This window comes from Lycorma delicatula, chromosome 9 (genome assembly GCF_047948215.1).
Source record: "Lycorma delicatula isolate Av1 chromosome 9, ASM4794821v1, whole genome shotgun sequence".
Taxonomy (NCBI): Eukaryota; Metazoa; Arthropoda; class Insecta; order Hemiptera; family Fulgoridae; genus Lycorma; species Lycorma delicatula.
In genome coordinates, this window is record NC_134463.1 from 96,412,998 (window position 1) to 96,433,748 (window position 20,751).

General features: G+C 30.5%; 1 protein-coding gene across 3 annotated transcripts in view; it reads right to left on the reverse strand.

Moving 5' to 3' along the window:
• Positions 1–5,233: 5,233 nt before the first annotated feature.
• The window catches only part of LOC142329701 (chromobox protein homolog 1-like), a 41,935-nt gene continuing 26,417 nt past the window's right edge, over positions 5,234–20,751 (reverse strand). For all 3 annotated transcript variants that reach the window (XM_075374407.1, XM_075374406.1, XM_075374408.1), the window contains 3 exons: positions 15,708–15,885; positions 11,673–11,770; positions 5,234–9,357 (listed from right to left, as the gene is read on the reverse strand). In XM_075374407.1, coding sequence (XP_075230522.1) covers positions 9,210–9,357; positions 11,673–11,770; positions 15,708–15,885 — 424 coding nt within the window. In that variant the 3' untranslated portion in view covers positions 5,234–9,209. The remainder of the gene's footprint in view (positions 9,358–11,672; positions 11,771–15,707; positions 15,886–20,751) is intronic.

A 20,751-nucleotide genomic window follows, 5' to 3' on the forward strand; every position in this document is an offset into this window, starting at 1 on the left:
AGCACTCAATCAAGTAATGACCGAGTAACAAAAACAAGATTATGAGTATGAAGCTGCCTCATACTCATAATTCACAAACAAAACTTTAATTTTTAACAGTGATTTTCTGTTCCGATGATTCATATGTTTATAGTGTGTATGTTTATAGTGGAGTTTCAGCCAACTAATAGCCAGCTGCTACGTTATTCGGCTATTTATAGAAAACAATAAAATTAATTCATTTTAAGAAAACCAACTGGTTTTCTTATATAACGCTTTTTCTTATTTACATGCTCAGGAGTTACTTATCCAGTTTTAATGAACTTCAGAAGATTGTACAATCCTATATGATCTCTATTGTGTAAGATGAAATTATGATATTAATTGTAGTAAAAAATTCCTGTTTAATTTTATTTTGAACATTTTGCTGAATCAATCTTTCAGTACCGTGATACAATACCTTCCTTCATTCTACTTTTCTAGTAAAAATTTGTTAGGCCAAGCTATAAAATGTATTATGATAGAAAATAACAGTTCCATGAAATAACACTGCATTGGGCTGCTTACTTAGTACTGGAATGTCCTATGGAAGAACACTTTTATGTTTTAGTAACTTAGAACATAATCTAAAAATGAAGAGTTTATCATAAATTAATAATTGACTGCATAATTAAATTATGATAAATTAATAAAAGTCTGCATATTATTTAAATTAAAGTTTTTTCATAAATTAGCATTAAAAAAAACTAATGTCAACCTGCTCATTACTTCCTTTGTTACAGTTCAGTCACCATACAAAATAAAACATTAAAAAATAAGCAATTTTGGTGAAAATTTCTTACAGCATACATGTTAACCATGGTTAAATGTACATAATTTTTTTAAAATAAAGTATTTTCACAAGTAGGGGTATTCTTGTTTAATAATTTGGAGAGCATTTAAACAAAATGTTTAAACAGCAAAAACAAAGCAAATAATTAATTTAATTTCCTAAGCATTTAACAACGCTAGTATTAATATAATTTTTATAAATTAAAGTTTCCACTTACCAACAAATTTCAGTATATATGTTCTAATACTTTTGGAGTCTCACCACTCCATCATCAGGGACTTCATAGAAGACGTAATTTAAAACTCATACATGCAACTTCTCCACGTATAATTATATTTTTTCTTTTTCCTGTTTGGCCTCCGGTAACTACCGTTATATAATTCTTCAGAGGATGATATGTATGAGTGTAGTCTTGTACATTCTCAGTTCGACCATTCCTGAGATGTGTGATTAATTGAAACCCAACAACACCACCAAAGAACACCGGTATCCACGATCTAGAATTCAAATCCGTGTAAAAATAGCTGGCTTTACTAGGCCTTGAACGCTGGAACTCTTGACTTCCAAATCAGCTGATTTGGGAAGACACCTTCACCACTAGACCAACACGGTAGGTTATGTATAATTATATTAAAAATTGAAATTGTTACGTTCACAATAATCGATCGTCAAAAAATTAAAAATAATTTGTACGTCAATAAGAATGTAACATCATGTCTGTAAGATGTTTACGATTATAGATGGAGAAGTTGCGTTGAATTACGTCTTCTATGAAGTCCCTGATGATGGAGTGTAGGCTCCAAGAGTACTAGGACATATATATTGAAAATTGGTGGTAAGTGGAAACTACACCCACCGGGTTGATCTAGTAGTGAACACGCCTTCGCAAATCTGCTGATTTCGAAGTTTAGAGTTCCAACGTTCAATTCCTTATGAAGGCAGTTACGTTTATACGAATTTGAATACTAGATCGTGGATACCGGTGTTCTTTTGTTGGGGTTGGGTTTCAATTCACCATAAATCTCAGGAATGGTCGACCCGAGACTGTACAAGACTACACTTCATTTACTTCCATACGTATCCTCTGAAGTAATACCTTACGGTGATTCCGGAGCCAAACAAAAAAAGCAGATGAGGTTAGCGAGCGTAGGTTATGTTGATGTACTACATTCCGTCATTACACGTAATCAACATAAACTACTCAAACATAATCAACGCTCGCTACTAAAACTAATTATTTTCTTAATGAGTTTAAATAGTTATTCTTAAAAAAACTATTATGGAGGTGAACCAGAAAAGGGTGCTTTTCAAGATGCCGCAGGCGATCTGTAGTTAGTTAGATGGCGCCACTGAAAGGAGTAAATAAATTAATATAAGTAACTAAATAAATATACATAGATATAAATTTATAAAATAAATAAATCCAATTTACCAAACTACGCTCGCTAGTCAAGGTTAGATTATATATTTTATAGCAGGCCTACGTGGCAAACCCACCGGATTGGTGTAGTGGTGAACGCGTCCCCAAATTAGCTGATTTGGAAGTCGAGGTTCCAGCGTTCAAGTCCTAGTAAAGGCAGTTACTTTTATACACATCTGAATGCTAGATCGTAGATACCGGTGTTCTTTGGTGGTTGGTTTCAATTAACCACACATCTCAGGAATGGTCGAACTTAGACTGTACAAGACTACACTCATTTATTCTCTGAAGTAATACCTGAACGGTAATTTCCAGAGGCTAAACAGAAAAAAAGGCCTCCGTGACATGGGTAATAGCATCTTGGCCTTTCATCTGGAGGTCCCGGTCAGACATGGCATTTTCACACACACTACAAATCATTCATCTCACCCTCTAAAGCAATACATAATGATATTTCCCGAGTTAGAAAAGAAATTTGTATTATATATATAAAAGATAGATTTTAATTTATTTTCTCCTTTCAGTGAAGACATCTAACAACTAACTGCAGATCGCCTTTCCTATGCGGGGTTCTTCTTGAAAATTAAGTAGAAAAGACCCATCATTTTCTCACTGTATAATGAAACAGTTTTTTCATGTTTATTTATTCACGATTCATTTTGCAAAAATTTCAAGTGAAAGCCGTTAAGGACACAATTTAATACAGTTTTTAAAGTTTTTTTTTTCTGGCAAATATGTTATCTCTCTCCTGCATTAATAACGATTATTCAAAATTTCTGATAGGATCATTAATATTTACATTAAACATTAACTTATGATGGTATTAGGTTTATTAATGATGTAAATACAGTAATATATATTTGACATTACTTACAGACATTTTATATTAACTAGTTACATAACAAATTACACTTTCTCTAGTTAGTGGAATCAAAATACTTATTTTTATAAATTAAATATTTTTAAAATGTAAAGAAAGAACTGTTGCTATTGTAAAAAAAGGAAATTGTTAAAAATGTGATAGCAAAATACAGGTTGTTCTATTTAAAATGCCTTATTTTTATTTAACTATCTCCCAAAATATTACACATAATGATATAAAACCAAAATTATATTCAGAAGTTACTGTTTCTGGAAAAAATATTGGATCCACTATTCTCTTCTGAGAAATTTGCACTCCAGTCTTTTCTAAATGTAATGTATGTAGTCTTATGGAAAATGTGAGGATTCTCTGCACTCTAGTCATCATTTGTTCTAGCTGTTTACATAACCAGTTAGATGAAACCATGCCGTGTCACTAAAGAAAATGTTATTCAGAATCCAAATATTCTCACAAACAAAATACATAAACCGTTTGAAATAATTGAGCCTTTTTCTGTAATTGGATTCTTGCAATTCCTTCACAATGTGAATATGGTATGGATGTAATGTCAATCAACTTCTTTCTGCCTTTGTCTGCATGACATTCCAATATGCTGATAAAGTCTTCTTATTGACATTTGAGGTCGTCGTTCAAAGAATGTACCAACATGTTTTAAAGATTTGACATTTAAAACTATTAGTTAGTTGGACTGTTTTCATTCGTCTACACTACCAGTTTTGCTACAATGAGCAGCTTGCATGAAATTGTTGACTTATTGGGTATGCTTCATCAAGTAAAATCATCTTTCTGGAGGAATAAACGCAGAATGTAAAATAAACGATAATCTTTAGAAAACCTGTTATTGACATACATAACAGAATTACTTGATGGTTGTGTATACATTACAGCTACTACAAATTCAAGTCCACCCATTAGTGCTAATTTCTCACTTCAGTAGATTAATGAATTCAGGACTAAACAACTTTTTTCTCAACCTGTGTGTATATGTGTAGATATACTTAATACATTTATCTTTTTGAAAATTCAAATAACTTGTCAATTGATTGACTACTGTGCTAATTAAATTCCAAAAATAACTTAACCACCAAACATATTAAAGAAAAACCTAAAAAAAAAACTAGTACCAATAGTTGACTTTCACAGGATTCCACATCATTAGTCAGTACACAATTCTATAATTACATCACCAAATAACAAAAAAGAAATAAAAACTTAAAAATTTAGAAACACACTAAAATTGACAGAAATTACAAAAGAAATAAACAATGGAAATAAACTGAAGAAAGAAACAGATGAAATAAAATAAACAGCAGTATTTAATGGTTTGATGATATAATGATAGAAAATGTACATAAAAGAAACAGAGTATTAAGTACCATGGTAATTTTACAAAATTACAAGAAAATAACACAGAGATTACTAATATATATGATAAAAAAATAACAGATCTTTTAAAGGGTTTATGGAACAATGCTTACAGAAACAGAGAGATGTGTATATAATGTGGACTACCATTTTATTGCAATGTAAGCATAGTATTACTGACTGTAAAAATAATTTGGAAATTTGTAATAACAATAAAAAAATGAATATAATTGAAAAATATTATATTTATAAATTTAAACAAAAGTATGAAATGACCAACAGATTGTAACTGAAGATGATGTTTTAATTAGACAAAGTGGATTATAGCAGTTGGCAACAATGTTTATGAATGTAGATGTGTGATGCTTTAAATTTACATCATTTCAGTAATGGCAGTGAGTTGTTACAAATTTTGTGGCTTTTAGTGTTTATATTTTCTAAATTTTAAAATTTTTATTTATTTTGTTTTTGTTGATGTAATTGTAGAATTATGTACCTGTTGATGTAATTGTAGAATTATGTACCTGTTGATGCAATTGTAGAATTATGTACCGACTGATGATGTGGGATCCTGCGAAAGTTGACTATTGGGGTTAGTTTTTTTTTTAGGTTTTTCTGTTACTGTTTGGTGTTTAAGTAATTATTAAAAAAATTTAAGTATTAAAAAAAGAATCTGATAACTAAATATAACTTTATGGTAACTTCAATTTTGTAATTTTTAAATATAAGAGACGGTGGAAAGTGCAAAGAAAAATTAAAAAAAAAAACAATTTATTTACTGAATACACTTTTCAATTAACAAAAATAAACAAAATTTAAATATTCATATTTCTTTGATAATATAAAAAATTACAGTCTGCCAGAGTAAAAAATATCAATCACTACATTTTTACAAATACACTTATATATAAAATAAAACAACTGTGTTGGTTATCACTTACTTAAAAATAAATCACTAAACATGAATTACATACAATAACACACTTGTATCTTAACAAATACTTATTAAAAAAAACCACTTAGTGCTAACATGACTGGTTTTATAAGTAAAAACTTATAATGCTAAACAAACAAATTCACAAAATTACAAACATTTCAAATCCAGATAAAGCACCATGATTAATAGTAATAATAAATAATGACAAAATAATTTTTTCTTTGAATAACATTTTTTTCCACGAAATACAAAAATATATGTAAAGTAACAATTTTCTGACTGTACAACTGAAAAAACAGTGAGACTGTGCTCTTTTATGAATATAACTACATCAATGCATTTATGACTGCTTTGAGCAGTCAGTATGGTAGTTAACACGTTCACTGCGGTACAGTGCATATGTGCCATAATAGGGAGTTGCTGTGTGCTTGTAGTTTGCGTAATTCTAGTACAGTGCTGAATGGTAAGTTATTTAATTCTTGTGTGTACGGGCCTCATAGTTGCCGTATTGAACTTGATGACTGTATGTTATGGCACATAATATGCCTTATGTAATGATTATTTTATTTCTCTTTTTAACTAAAATTATTTTGTTAAATGATTTTATGGTCTACGATATATCTCAGAAAACAAGTGAACTAACTCTAGTTGAAACAGTTCTTTTATACATATTTTTATTTAGTGACAATTCATAATAATTATTAGGGGTAATTTTGCTGTACTGTTCTGTTCCAGCATCATTTCTTTTATTAAAATGCAAATTTTCTACAAAATATTTTTTTTAATTGTAATTTATAATGGTATATAATTAATTTAATAAAGATGAAAAATAAAATTAAAAATTTCAGACTATAAATTTTATGGATTTATATATTATGGTTGTAGGATTTGATATTTATGAATTTAAAAAAAGCTTTTTTCACAATGACATCATAACGAGAAAAAATATTACATTAAAAAAGTAATTAATCAAATAAAAAATACATCATCAATCTATTAATTATTTGGATATGTTTATAGGCAAGCATATAAACATTTTATGTCAAGCGATTCAGACCCAATTATCTGAAAATAGATTTTATGTTTTGCCCAGTGTGTATATTATTAAAATATACATTTGAATGGGTGTTTTTTTTTTTTTTTTTTAAGAAAAATATTTCAACATATACTTCATTTAGGAATAATAAGATGACAAATCAAAACAGTGAGTAATGGATTAAGTGATGTAATATAATTAATTTAATTTATAAAAATAAAAACCGCATTTATACGATTGTGAATTTAAAACATTATGAATGTTTTATTGAACAACTTGAAATAAAAATATATGAAAAAGAAATAAAATTGTCAGAAAGAGATTAAAAAACAATGTGGTATATGGTACGGCACAAATGTATACCGAAAAAAAATCCAAGATCAAACAGTTCAGCATGTAGAGTAAATCTGTATAAAAACTACATGCACAGAACAAAACCACAGGACAGACCAATATGTGCTGTAACGCATAGTAGGTAATTTACTATGTCATCATAGTTGCTTGTACAGCAAGGTAGGAAAGTTACCTAATTTATCCACTGCAGCAAATGTGTTAACAACTCGGTTTAGATAAGTTTACAAATTGACTCTAATTTAATATAAGTCAAATGTTGATCTAAAAATTGTGATGGTTTTACCATAAACAGTTAGAAGATCTATCTATGAAGTCAAATTTCAGTAGGAGTCAAATAGAAAAATCATTTTTCATTTAGTGCTGCGTTATTATGAATGCAAGGCAGACATTTTCCTTTTTGGGATCAAAAAACTTCTTGAGAAAACTGTATTGAAAACAGTATATATAGAATCTTGTTGCAATCAATAAATAATTATAATTATGAAATCCTTTTAGATTTTACAGCCTTGACCATAAAGATGTTATAATCATCTAATCTCACTGGAGGAATAAGATTATCATGAGCATTAAACTTAAAGATAAGCAGATAATATGAATGCTAGTATGATTTATTATTTTACTTATCTCAAAAAACTTGTTAAACCTACCGATATTCAAAAAATAGCTAAGAAGCCTCAGCATTTCAAATTAACTGTAGCATGTCAAGCCATATATAGCAATAGGCACAGTTACTTTCTACAGGATGAATTTTCCTTTAAAAATGTGGAGGATGCGAATTTATTGTATGCAGATTTGGCGATTCTTGATTGTAGCTAGGTGGGAATCATTAACAAACTTGACATTTTATCCCAGAACTGCTCTGCTAATAATTTAATTATTAAGATAATTTCAAAAATTTTTCCGTTCAAAGAGTGAAAGGTCAAGAAGTGTTAGATCTTATACTTTAATAATAATAATAAAATAAATGTTTATACCTGGTTTAATTATTTAAGCATAATATTACCATAAGAGAGTATTATTTTAATTAATTCAAAATCTGACTCATGGACTGCAAAAATTAAATTATTTAATGCTTTAGTAAAATCAAAGTTTCTGTACATTTGCTATTCAGATTTTTTAAGAATGGATAGGTTACCACTTAGAGGTTAATAATATTGGATGATGGGGTAAAAATAATGAACTATGGTATAACTGGCTTAACATAATAAATACTAATATATAATATATACTAATTTCTTTAGTAATTGCGGGTTTTTTAATTAAGGATTTAATTGGGAAAAAGTATATACATCACATAATTCAAAATATTAAGATAGATTCCACCATTCTCATGTTTTAGCTATTTCTTCAAAAATATAAGCTCTTTCAGTGGTGCTAAAGCATATTTACAATTCTTAACGGGAATCTATAAGTAAAAAATAATGTATCAGTTGAGATGGAGGTTTGCTGAGGATTGGAAATTGCTCCAAGGAAATGAATGTGTATTTTCTAATGATTTAATAGGTGATTTGTACAACCTAAATCTGCTTCGTGGATATCCTTCATTTTCTGCTACTTTGTCCTATATTCAATGGAAGGAAGTATATTGCACAGTAATTCAAATAAATATATTTTACTTATGACAATCCTTGCATGAACTGCTTACTTAGTGATGTTAAAAAATTAAACATTTACTTTTTTTTTTTTTTTTTTTTAGTGCAGCTCTGAAAATTAAAGGATTTAATGGTTAATGATTTTGAAAGTCTACAGCTTGTTGGTTCTTTTTCTTTCATTTGGTTTTTATTTTATTAGTAATCTGTATGTTTTATAATTTTTTTTTAATATACATTTTTATATTACAGGACTGTACTCTCAACCTTTGTATAAGGATTACCCCAAAACAAATAAATATAAATAAGTGAAATTAAAATAATCATGAAATCACTGAGTAGCTATTGCTACTGAACGTGCTTTCTTCTAGTAATGAAAAGAACTTTCAGGTATGTCACAGTTATAGCATATTAGAGAACAGCATATTTAGTAAAGTTATATTGTAAGTAAAAAGTTGTTACAACTTATTTAAATGACAAATCATACAATTATACATTACACTAAAAAGATCTATTTTAATAATTACTTATCAAAACCAAATAATTTTATGTTTGTAAGAATTAGACCAACTTAAAGAAAAGATCACTCAGGCACTCTATGTATACAAGAAATGAATAGCACTAAATATTAAATATTAATATAAAAATGTCTGTTAAAATGTTTTCTTTTGATTTGACACAAATCACTTATAAAAAAAATATTTCACTTCAGTTAACTATTTAAATAAAATATCATAAGAAATAACGCAGATTAATTTTATATTGTTGTCATTAACAATGTTCCTATTTTCATTAAAAAATAAAACTTATTTAGTTATGGTGCAGAATCTTTAATGTTCTCATCTTCATCATGAGATGATGTATGCCATGTCAACCTTTCCTCATAAAACTGAATCACAGTCTGAGGACATCTTACATTAGCTTGTCTTGCAGGAACAAGGTCGGCTTCATCAGTACCCTTCCTAATATAAACAATTAAATAAAATAATCTGTAAATAATAATTAAACTATTATTTCATTAAAGATTTTTATAGTAGTAATACAAATTTAAAATAACTGACAAGTAAACATGAAATGTTTTTTTCTAATATACTTACTAAATATAAAATACTGAAAGGCTTTTGTAATAAAACAGTTTGATTTAAAGTTACGAGGTGAAACTTGAAAGTAAGTACAGTTTTATTATTAAAAAAATATACATAACTTTTCATAGATATAATTTTATTATTAACGGAAGAGCAAACATTAAACTACTTTTTTATATAATTTTCACAATTATTAAGGCAATTTTCGTTTTGTAATCAGTCTTTTCATTCCTTCTTCAAAGAATGAAGTTGCCAGTGAAGATGTACATCAGTGATTTATTGCACAGCATTTTTTCATGTCAGTTTCTTTGTTATAGTCCTGACTAGCACAGGATATCTTGAGCAGAGAAACATGTGGTAGTCACTCGGCACTAACACAGGACTACAAGGTGGTTGTTGCAATTGCTCCCAGCCAAACTGTTCATGAAATTTCAGGGAACTCAATACTAAACGAAGAGATTCTAAACAGTTGATTTTCTTTAATTTTTTCATTCACTCACACAACAAAATCATTATTCAAGGAAGTGTGCCTATTCCTTTTTCTTGTCAGACACATTACTACATTTCTCATTGAACTGTTGCACCGACTTTCTGACCATTCCATCAACTTTTACCATAAACCTAATTTATTTCATGATAAATATCAGTTGGTTTGACATTTCTCAAGTTTAAAAATCAGGTAACTGCCCTAATTTCACAATTGGGATTTTAAGCAATGTTTAATCATCTGTAAACAAATGTCGCTGTTCTTGTAATGGCATCTATTGAAAGCAAATAAATGACAGAATTTTGCAAGTCTGTTCAGAGTTGTGATTGCAGCACTGTGACATTGGTAGAAGGAAACAGCACTTACTTTCTGGATATGCCACATATATATTACTTAGTCAATATTAAAACATTGTTTCTATTGTAAAATGGTTGCTGATATTACAAATATTTTATCACTTTTTTCTTCTCAATTAAACATTTGTTATGTAAAAAGTATTCATTTAAAAGAAAAATCAAATTTAACAGAAACAGTACAACTTTTAATAAATATTTTTGAATTGAGAGTATTCAAATTTGAATAAAAGCAACTCTACCCTTATTAGGATGAACTTTCAACTTCAAAATCAGCTGATTTATGAAGATGAGTCTTACCACTAGATCAAACCAGCTGATTGGTCAGATAAGGACTGTAGAGCAGGTGATCATGAAGTTGTGGTAGGATTTTGTAGAACAGCTTATCATTACTATGGGTTAAAAAAAGCTTAAATCAACAACTGGTGCCTTTTGTTCTAGATAGTATAACCAGAATAGTTTATTCAATAGTTCACAATAAACAGTGAAACTATCATTGTTGAATCTCATGATATAAAATACACTAGATAAATATTTTCAATCTCTCAGAAATGTCAAAGAATTTAGATTTCTGCTTGTGCTCCTTTATGAACACATAAAATGCTCACAATCTCTGTTAAGTCAAATAGTAAGGAAAGATATCATGTAGCTTGGATCATAATATTTCAGATTTTCCAAGAACACAGAAACTGTGAAACATTGTTTTATATGAACTTTTTCATTGACCTATGCAAACTAATTCATTAAAGGTATGGTGAATCATTTTTTAACATACATTCTACAAATTTGTTGATGAATTTCACTAAACTTCATATCTTATATTTACATTTTTCTTCGTTGAGTAAAAACATTAAAAAAGGAATTATATGTATGCACGCACACACACACACATATATATATAAATTGGCATTTAAGAAAAATACTACCATGACATGATCAGAACAGTCTAAGCATAAGGCTTGTAGTCAGAGTGAAGACCAAACTCTAATCTACATGGACAGCAAAAATTCAACATAAGAGAAATTACAGTTGACAATTTACACGAGCATTATTTCACAAGTTATCAGTTTATTAGTTCCTGCAATGAACTTAAGATGTTCCTGCTTGTGCTCCTTTGTGAGCACCTGACATGCACACAATTTCCATTAAATCAGATGGTGAGGAAGATATCATGTCACTAAAATTTTTAGTTTCTAAAATAAAAATTTAATGAAGTTTAAAGCGATGGATTGTGATGGGACTGGATTTCACTTTCTAATAAACAGGTTCCCTAACATAACAGGAACTAGAAACTAAAATTTTTGTTTAATAAATTAATTAGAAAAGGGGAAAAGATATAGACTAAACCTTACCACTTCATTAAGAACATCAATTCACCGCTAGAATCTGTAGCACCAATAATCTTTTCAGGCTCTAAATTCCTCTCAAATCCTCTTGGTTTATTATCCTCCTGTAATTAATAAATACAAAAAAATACATAAAGCTGATGTAATAGGCAAACTACATCCCAATGAATACATATAAAAAAAGAGAGGCGGACTGTAACTAAATGGAATGTGAGGAGAATGCAGGATTGTGAAATGAAAGTTTCTATGCAGCAGTAAAGATGTTACAAGTACGGGAAAGGTGAGGAATAAAACGGGTCAGAGATACAGTGAAAGAAAACCCTTATAAGCGAAAATAGAGATTGGATGAGTAAACAAAGAGAATAAAGGATGGCTTGAAAGGAGGCCGAGACAGGCGATTGAACGGTTTGGAAGTGTGTAATGAATGGCAGGTTAATTTTTTGTTTTAATTCTTTTATACAACACATGTAGCATTAACAAATGTCAATTTTTATACAAAAAGGTAATATACAGTTAACAGAATACATATTTAACAGTACGTAATAAAAAATAACAATTAGTATTACTTTATTACAAGTAATACCTTACATTAAAAATAAGTAAATAAAACTAAAAAATTTTTAGAGAAATACATTACACATTTATATTAATGTATATTATATATATAAAACAAAAAGGTAAATAAACAGATGAGTTTTAACAATAAGCGTTGTACAGTAACATCAGATATAACATTAGCTACCTACAATAAGAACTATTATTCTGCAAAATAACTATACAGCTGGAAGTGTACAGCATCATAATAGACAACAAAATTTAGTTTTTTGTTTGTTAAAAGAATATTATCTGAATCTTATAGTATTTTTGATGCAGATTTCAAATATGTAAAGTGGTTTCTTTTTATCAGGCACAGTTTTTTGCAGTTACCTTTTTTGAAAAAAAAAAAAAAAAAGCATTGTGATGGTAGTGAAACAATATATTAAATATTTCTACACGTCTAAAATCTGCTTCTTTTAAATTTTTTGTTGTAGTTTGCTGTAGGTACATCAGTATTGAGATTCCAACAGCATTATGTTTCTACGGGGATATTTCCTGGAGAAAAATGTTCTGCACAGCCCCAAATGGTAGGGAAAAAAATCCAGATGAGAACCAGGTAGATTTTTAGTGGCATATTACATTCAAGTGGTTTATAGTTTTTAAAAAGCTCAGTTATAAGTTCTTTGTAGTTATTTGCCTAATTACTTTCAAGGAAGTTGTTTAAAACCTTTTTAAAAGATTTCCATGCAGCAACTCACGGCCATTCAAACTGTCTTCCAAGCCAATATTCATTAGTTTTCTTATTTGCGGTCAAACATATATAACTTCCTTTATTTTAATATCACTTATATTAGCGAACTAATATATTAGAAAGTGAAATCCACTCTCATCACAATCCATTGCTTTAAAAAAATTTTTCATTAAATCTAGCTTCTTAATCTGTAATAGTGGAAGATAAACTTTTTCAAGTTTTACTAGTGCTGGACTTAAACGTTCTTCTCTCCTACAGTAATGTTTCTCTTTTTGACCACTCTCTTTTAACATGATTCTTCTTACCCCTGCTGTCCCATTCACGCAAGAAGTAACAAAATTTAGTACATCCAAGTTGTAAACCAAGTAACAGTGTTATCACTTTCAGATCTCCTCAAATATGACACAAACTGTAAATCATATCCAACACAATGAGATCATTTAATTCTGACTAATTAAGTGTGGTTCAATAATTACATTTTCTAAAAAGCCTGGGTCTCTATTTTGTTCTCATCTAATAAATCTGCATAACCTTCAATATCAACACCTTCGTCTTCACCTAATTTCCATGTTTTTGGTGGTAATGAAATTTGGAACTGTGTACTGAGGCACTGGTCTTACAACAGAGGGAGAAGTATATATAACAGTATGTCTAGTCTTATCCGTTATATCTGATATTTTCTTAGTATAAAAATAGCAGTCCGTGAAGTGATTCTTCAGTTCTCTACAAATACAAACCTCTGGAATGCAAATGTCATGTGATGAGATCCATTCAACCAATCGCCGATCATCTACAGCATTATACATGAATTGTAACAAGTAAGAGGAGCCCAGGACCTGTCCTGATCACCTACTTACCGTAATTAAGTGCTACGTTTTTTTTTTATCAAAGATTTCTTCTCAGACTTTAATGTTACTTTACCACAAATGTAGCAGAAACTATCTGGATGTTTAATCCAACCGCATGGCATTTTTATTAAAAAGTTCATTGCAATACACTTACAAACACTTATTACAAAACTTTAAACACTTAATACACATTAATATAATATATACTCTGACTTTACAGGGAAAAATAAAATCATAAATTGGTAGTAAAAGTAGCTGTACTGCTAAATGTTATACATGCGAGAGCTCGCACTTAACTGTAGTTAACATTTTTCTTAGCCAGCATGATACATTGTTTATTGTTTACAGTATTAACCAACAATGATGTAGGCGTGTAATTCAACTCATTAGCTGACGATTTATGAAGTAGTTTAGGTAAAGAATTCTCAATGCTACGTGTGTTTAAAGAAATACATTAATTTAATCATACAAATTTATTTTATGAGTAAGTTTAAAACAACAATTCGCTACTACTGTCACTCTCATTACATTTCTGTTCCTGCTTTAAAGACTAACGTGCTCTGTTGAAACACCCTTTCTTGCCATTTGGTAAGCATAGCCTTCCTAAACCCTTCTTAAAGTATGCTTTTAAAGAAAGACTACCCTGCAACCTGGCACTCACCCATCTGTTGCAATTGCCAACAACGTAATTCTTTCTTTAACATCAGGAAGAGCCAGAAATTGCATGGGGTGAGGTCTGGGCTATAAACTGGTTGCAGAAATAGTGTGATGTTTTTGCTCTACAAAATGTTTTCCTAAAATTGACGTTTGCATTTGTGCATTATCATTATGAACACAATGATATCTTCAATTCAGGTTATTTTCTGGTGATATATTAATGTCTGGAGCACACTGTAGTAATACTCACTGTTGATTGTTTTAGAGGCACAAAATGCTGATAAACTAGTCGATAAACCATGTTTAAAACAATATCGAATTGCACATTGTTACTGTTTTTATATTCATATTCACAGTATATAAAAAAACGTGGAGAGTAAATATCAACCCACTTTCTATCAAGAGATATCATGAATATCTTTCATATCATCGGAATAGTGTTACGTATACGATATTTTGGAATTGCCAAGGTACCTAGTGCTTCACTCTTTTTTGATTTGAAGGCTCCAGGAAGCTAAATTCCTTTTTTACACACTGATTGTACCTATTGCTTGTTGCATCCATAGATCATCTGGTGGCAGGAAGTAATAAGAACCCGATGGTGGCTATGGGCAGTATTGAGGAACTGTAAAACTGTTTTAACTAAACCTTAACTATCAATCAATCTTCCACAGGAAAACAGCCATAATCATCTGCAACACATTAGTAAACTATAAAGGCTGTATGTTGATTTCTACTTTGACTCTGGTGACTGTGAAATGTCAAAATTAATTTTTATGCAATAATGCACATAAAAAAAGACTATCAGAAACACTTCTTGAAGCTTACATATCCTGAAAATGCTAATGATAATTCTGAAAGCCCTGAAAAACACTGAAAAAATGAGACTACGGATAAGGTGAAATCTAATCAAGTTTTGTATGTTGGCAGTATATGTTCAACATCTTATATAACCAAGCCTTGTAAGTGAACTAGATTCAACCCATTCATTAAAAGTTGGTAAAAATGATGCTGCACTACCACTGTTTAATTATAGTCTGGGAATATCAGGTGGTATTATGGATTATATTTTATTTACTGAGTTTTTAAATGAACAACAGTGAAAAGGTATTACACAACAACCAAGTCATTTATAGCAATCACTAGTATAAATGGGAAATCTAGTTGTATGAACAGGATAGAAATTTACAAGTTTAAATATATGAAATGTACAACATAAAAATGACTATTACAAAAACCTTATCTGACCTCAACTATTTTCTTCTTAACTGTTTTTTTCTCTTCAGGTGCTTCTTTTGAGGATGCCGGTCGTTTCTTTTTAGATTCTTCTTTTTTAGCTGTTTCTTTTTTCTTTCGAGAATCTTCAAACTGTTGTATAAGATCGGGGCAATCTAAATTTTCCTCAGGTTCCCAGGTATTATCATCACTGTAAAATATATTTTAGAAACACAATACTTATTGCATAATTACATAGAATATTTTTTTCAATTTAAAAATACATTTGTTTATTAATCAGAAATAAAAACAAATCATTTATTTTAAATGAACAAAGGAATATTTTATTTAATGTCTTCTCAATCATCAGATGATATCTTCAATTAATTCTGAGTCTTTTTTATTTTGATTTTTATAATTTTCAAGCACTTGCAAAAACTGTATTATAATTCTAATAAACTGCTAAATGAATTAGCTTAAAGGATTAATGTTTTTCTATTTTATAGGGTATGCTATTTATTAAGGGACAAAGAACAATTTTAAGATATTTGTAAAATAAAAATTATATATGAGGGCAAGTCAATTATTATCCGCAAGTAGTTATAAATTTTATTGCAATACAAATCTTACAAATCTTAAAGGAATCTTACATGTACCATCATTTTTCAAAATAGTTCCCTTGCATTTCAATGCACTTGTCCATCGTTGCACAAGTTTCCTGATGCCCTCATAAAAGAAGGTTTTCAGTTGAGCTGCGAGCCAGGAATGCACCGCTTCTTTCCTGTTTCGTCTGAGGTAAATTGACAGCCCCTTAATACCTCTTTGAGTGGACCAAACAAGTGGTAGTCAGAAGGGGCAAGATCAGGACTATACGGAGGATGAGACAGTACTTCAAAGTTGAGTTTCTAGAGGGTTTCAGGAGTGTGGGCAGCAGTATGTGGACGGGCATTGTCGTGTAACAACACAACACCTTTCGACAGCATTTGCTTTGAATTGCAGGCTTCAGCTTGGTAGTAAGCATCTCACTGTAACTTGCACTGTTTATTGTCGTGCCCCTTTCCTCATAATGTTCCAATACTGGGCCTTGTGAGTTGCAATAAACCATAAGCATCAGTTTTCCTATAGATGGTTGGGTCTTGAACTTTTTTTGTAGGGTGAATTTGGATGTTTCCATTCCATACTCTGCCGTTATACTCTATGGCGCATAATGATGGATTCATGTTTCGTCACCAGTGATGATTCTGTCTAAGAAGATGTCCTGTTTGTGACCATAGCGATCCAAATGTTTTTGGCAGATGTTCAAGCGTGTTTGTTTATGCAACTGTGCGAGTTGTTTTGGGACCCATCTTACACAGACTTTATGAAACCCATTCTGTTGTGGATGATTTTGTAGGCTGAACTGTGACTAATTTGCAGATGATGTGCCACTTCATCAATAGTTACTCGCCTGTCTAAGAAAACCATGTCACGTGCCTGCTCAATGGTTTCCTCATTTTGGCGGTAAACGGTTGTCTGGCTCCTTCATCATGCGTAACACTTGTGTGACCATTTTTGAATTTTTCAATTCATTCGCAGACACTCCATTGCGGCAACACACTGTTCCCATACTGTACCAAAAGTCTTTGATGAATTTCGGCCCCTGATACACCTTCCTACCACAAAAAACAGATCACTAAACGTTGCTCTTCTTTGGTCCAAACAGAAAGCGTAGTAGCAGCCATGGTTAATGGCAGGGCAGCGATAATGGAACTAACCTAGCAGCATCAAATCTGCACAGCCATAACAACAATTAAACCACGCATGTGTCATCTGCGCAATACAACAGTACTACCAACATAAACAAAAATATAACTAAATTGCAGATAATAATTGAGTTAGCCTCATAGATATTTGTAAAAGGAAAAATGACTTTTTCAGAATACCTATATTTGAAAAGATATAATTGTAATAGAAATAATCTGGTATTACACACCAATTTATAAATGAATACCTCAAATTACTCTGTTAATAATCTATCTGATATTCACCAACATCAGGAAAAATAAACATTACAGAAATTAATGGTAAAAATCATAAGAGTGGCAGTTATTTCAATTAAAAATAATAAAATTATCATTCTTCTCCCATCAATTCATTATCTCTAACTAATAATGGAGATTATTTTAACAAATAAATGGAGAGATTAATCTTAAGAAAACAAAGTAATGATGGGAGACAATAACCCAATGGATGATAACACACTGAAGGAAAAGTTACACAAGTAAAACAGTACAGGTATTTATATGGGTATTTTTTTTTTGTATGATAACAGGAAACTGCAAAAAGAGATGTTAGATAAAAATTGAAATTACAATGAATAAGAAACATTTAGTGAAAAGTAACAATTATATGGTAGGATGAAGTTAGATTTGAGGAAGCATCTTGTGAATGTTAAGTTTGGAGTATAATTCTATGTGGATGGAAAACATTGACTTTAAGAAAACCCTGGCTGAGTATTGTAGGGCTTCTGCTTGAGAATATATGTGAAAATCAGACAATGGTCTTAACATGGATTAAGAGATGACACCTAACAGAAAAAAATATAACATAAAAAGAAAATCATGCATGCTTGCAACAGTGAGGTAAAAAGGTCCTGACTGTACCACTATGATTAATTGCACTGAATTAGTATTCCTGCCTGGTGAGTGAGTAAAATACTTAAAAAATTATACTAATCAATGACTGGAAATTTTTCCAGCAGATTTACTATACATAAATCTTGATCTTAATAAACATTTTCACTGTTAATCTTTCAATATTTTTTGTAATTTACTAATTCAACATATGTAAACAACAGACTGCCTGAAATCTTAGTTATTTATGTAGAACATGTATCATGTGATTATTTTTTTTTTGTACAATAGAAACTAGTAAACAAATAACAGTATCTGAATATATGTTTCTGTTGTAGGGGAAGTGAAAAATTAGACTTATTGAAGAGCGCTGTCATTTTGCAATGAGCCTGGAAATCTTTTTCTTTTCTTTTCTTTTTTCTGTTTAGCCTCCGGTAACTACCATTTAGATAATTCTTCAGAGGATGAATGAGGATGATATGTATGAGTGTAAATGAAGTGTAGTCTTGTACATTCTCAGTTAGACCATTCCTGAGATGTGTGGTTAATTGAAACCCAACCACCAAAGAACACCGGTATCCACGATCTAGTATTCAAATCCGTGTAAAAATAACTGGCTTTACTAGGACTTGAACGCTGTAACTCTCGACTTCCAAATCAGCTGATTTGGGAAGACGCGTTAATTAACCACTAGACCAACCTGGTGGGTTGGAAAATTATCTAGGAATTACTAACCAGCTTGGTATTTTTCAGGCTTATTGTAATGAGCCTATACAATTTTAGGCTACTTAGAAAATTTCAATTGTTTGTTCAAACATGCTGGTTTCATCCAGGCTTATTGCAATAAGCCTTATCTCATGTAGCCACATTGAAAAGAATAACACAGCTCAGTCATGAAAAGCTTGTCAAAACATGCATAGTGATAGACGGCGACCTGTTGAAACATGCATAGCAACAGATGGTAACAACAGACAAATTGAAAAAAATATTTTTAAAAACGTGAAGGACAGTAAGAATAGTGGGAGTGATTCCCAAGATGAACTTTATAACATGAAATTAAACTTTAATAAAAAAAGAAGAATTAATACAGTAACAAGAGTGATGATATAGTTAAAAAAACTGTGGACTAATGCAACTATAGAAGACACCATCTGTGAAATTTTAAAATCAAATAATTCCAGTAAAGAATTTTAATTAAAAAAAAAAAAAAAAAAAAAAAAATGAGGATCCTGCTGTAGTAATAGTTCTTCTTGAAGAATATTTTAACACGTTCTTCAGTATCATCATGCCACTGGATATAATGGAAGAGATAAATTGCTGTGATTCTCAAATTGCCGTGATAAATTGAGTGTTCTAAGACCAGCGTTGAAACTTTGGTACCACTTTGTAGAATGTGTAACATGAAAAAATCTCAACAACACTGTAACATTGTTGTACGACCAATTACTACAAAAGATTTTAATCTTTGAAGTCAAGTTGAGTTGGGTGATTTTCAACCAACTGCCTGTGAATACAAATGGTTAATTAATGAACTACTAAGATCATGTGACAAAATTTTGTCTTCTTTGCCCTTTGACAAGCCTGCTGCTGAAGTTGCATTTGAATTGCTGAAAATATCTCTAGACTTTGGTGCACCTCATATTTTGCAGAGTGACAACAGGCAAGAATTTATTGCTGATGTAATCAAGGAACTTTAAGCTATGTGGCACAATTGTAAAATAGTCTATGGAAAACAACGGCATTCACAGTTACAAAGGAGTGCAGTGTTGCAACCAGGATGTTGAAAATATGTTATGTGCTTGGATGGATGACAACAGAAGTTTAGATTGAGTAACAGGATGCCATTTTGTTTAGTGGCAAAAAACCCCTCAAAACATAGTCATAGGACAAAGCCCATGCATAGCACATTTGGAACAGAACCAAAGTAAGGACAAGGTTCAACGAATCTCTCACAAACAGTATTAGAAAAAAATTGACAGTAAAGAAAACTTAGAACTGTTTATAGAGGATGGCAAGGAGAGAGAAATTGCACAGGAAGAAGAAAGAAAAGTCGCTAACTTTGAAAAAGAGATGTGTTCTATTTGTTCATGCATGAACAAAATTAAATATCATCTACATTGTGCTCTTCATTTTCTATGAAAATTCATGCAACTTGTCAAAGAGTTGTCTCAAGCTCTGATGAGAATAATGCCAATTATTACTTGCAAAAGACAAGAAAAAATAACAAAGGATCATCAAAAAGCACACAAAGACCAGTAGACAGCACCAGAAAAAACAATTGAAACTAATGGGAATAAACTGAAACGTGTTGCAATCAGAAACTTTATTTTGTTAAATGTTTCAAAAGTAGACCATGATCCTTTAAGACTGTTCAAATTTAATTGGAAAAACTCTTAAGGTGGAAAATAATGTTTACCAGATTGGAACAAAAAGTGGCATTAAAAATGGTTTGCAAGATGTGACTT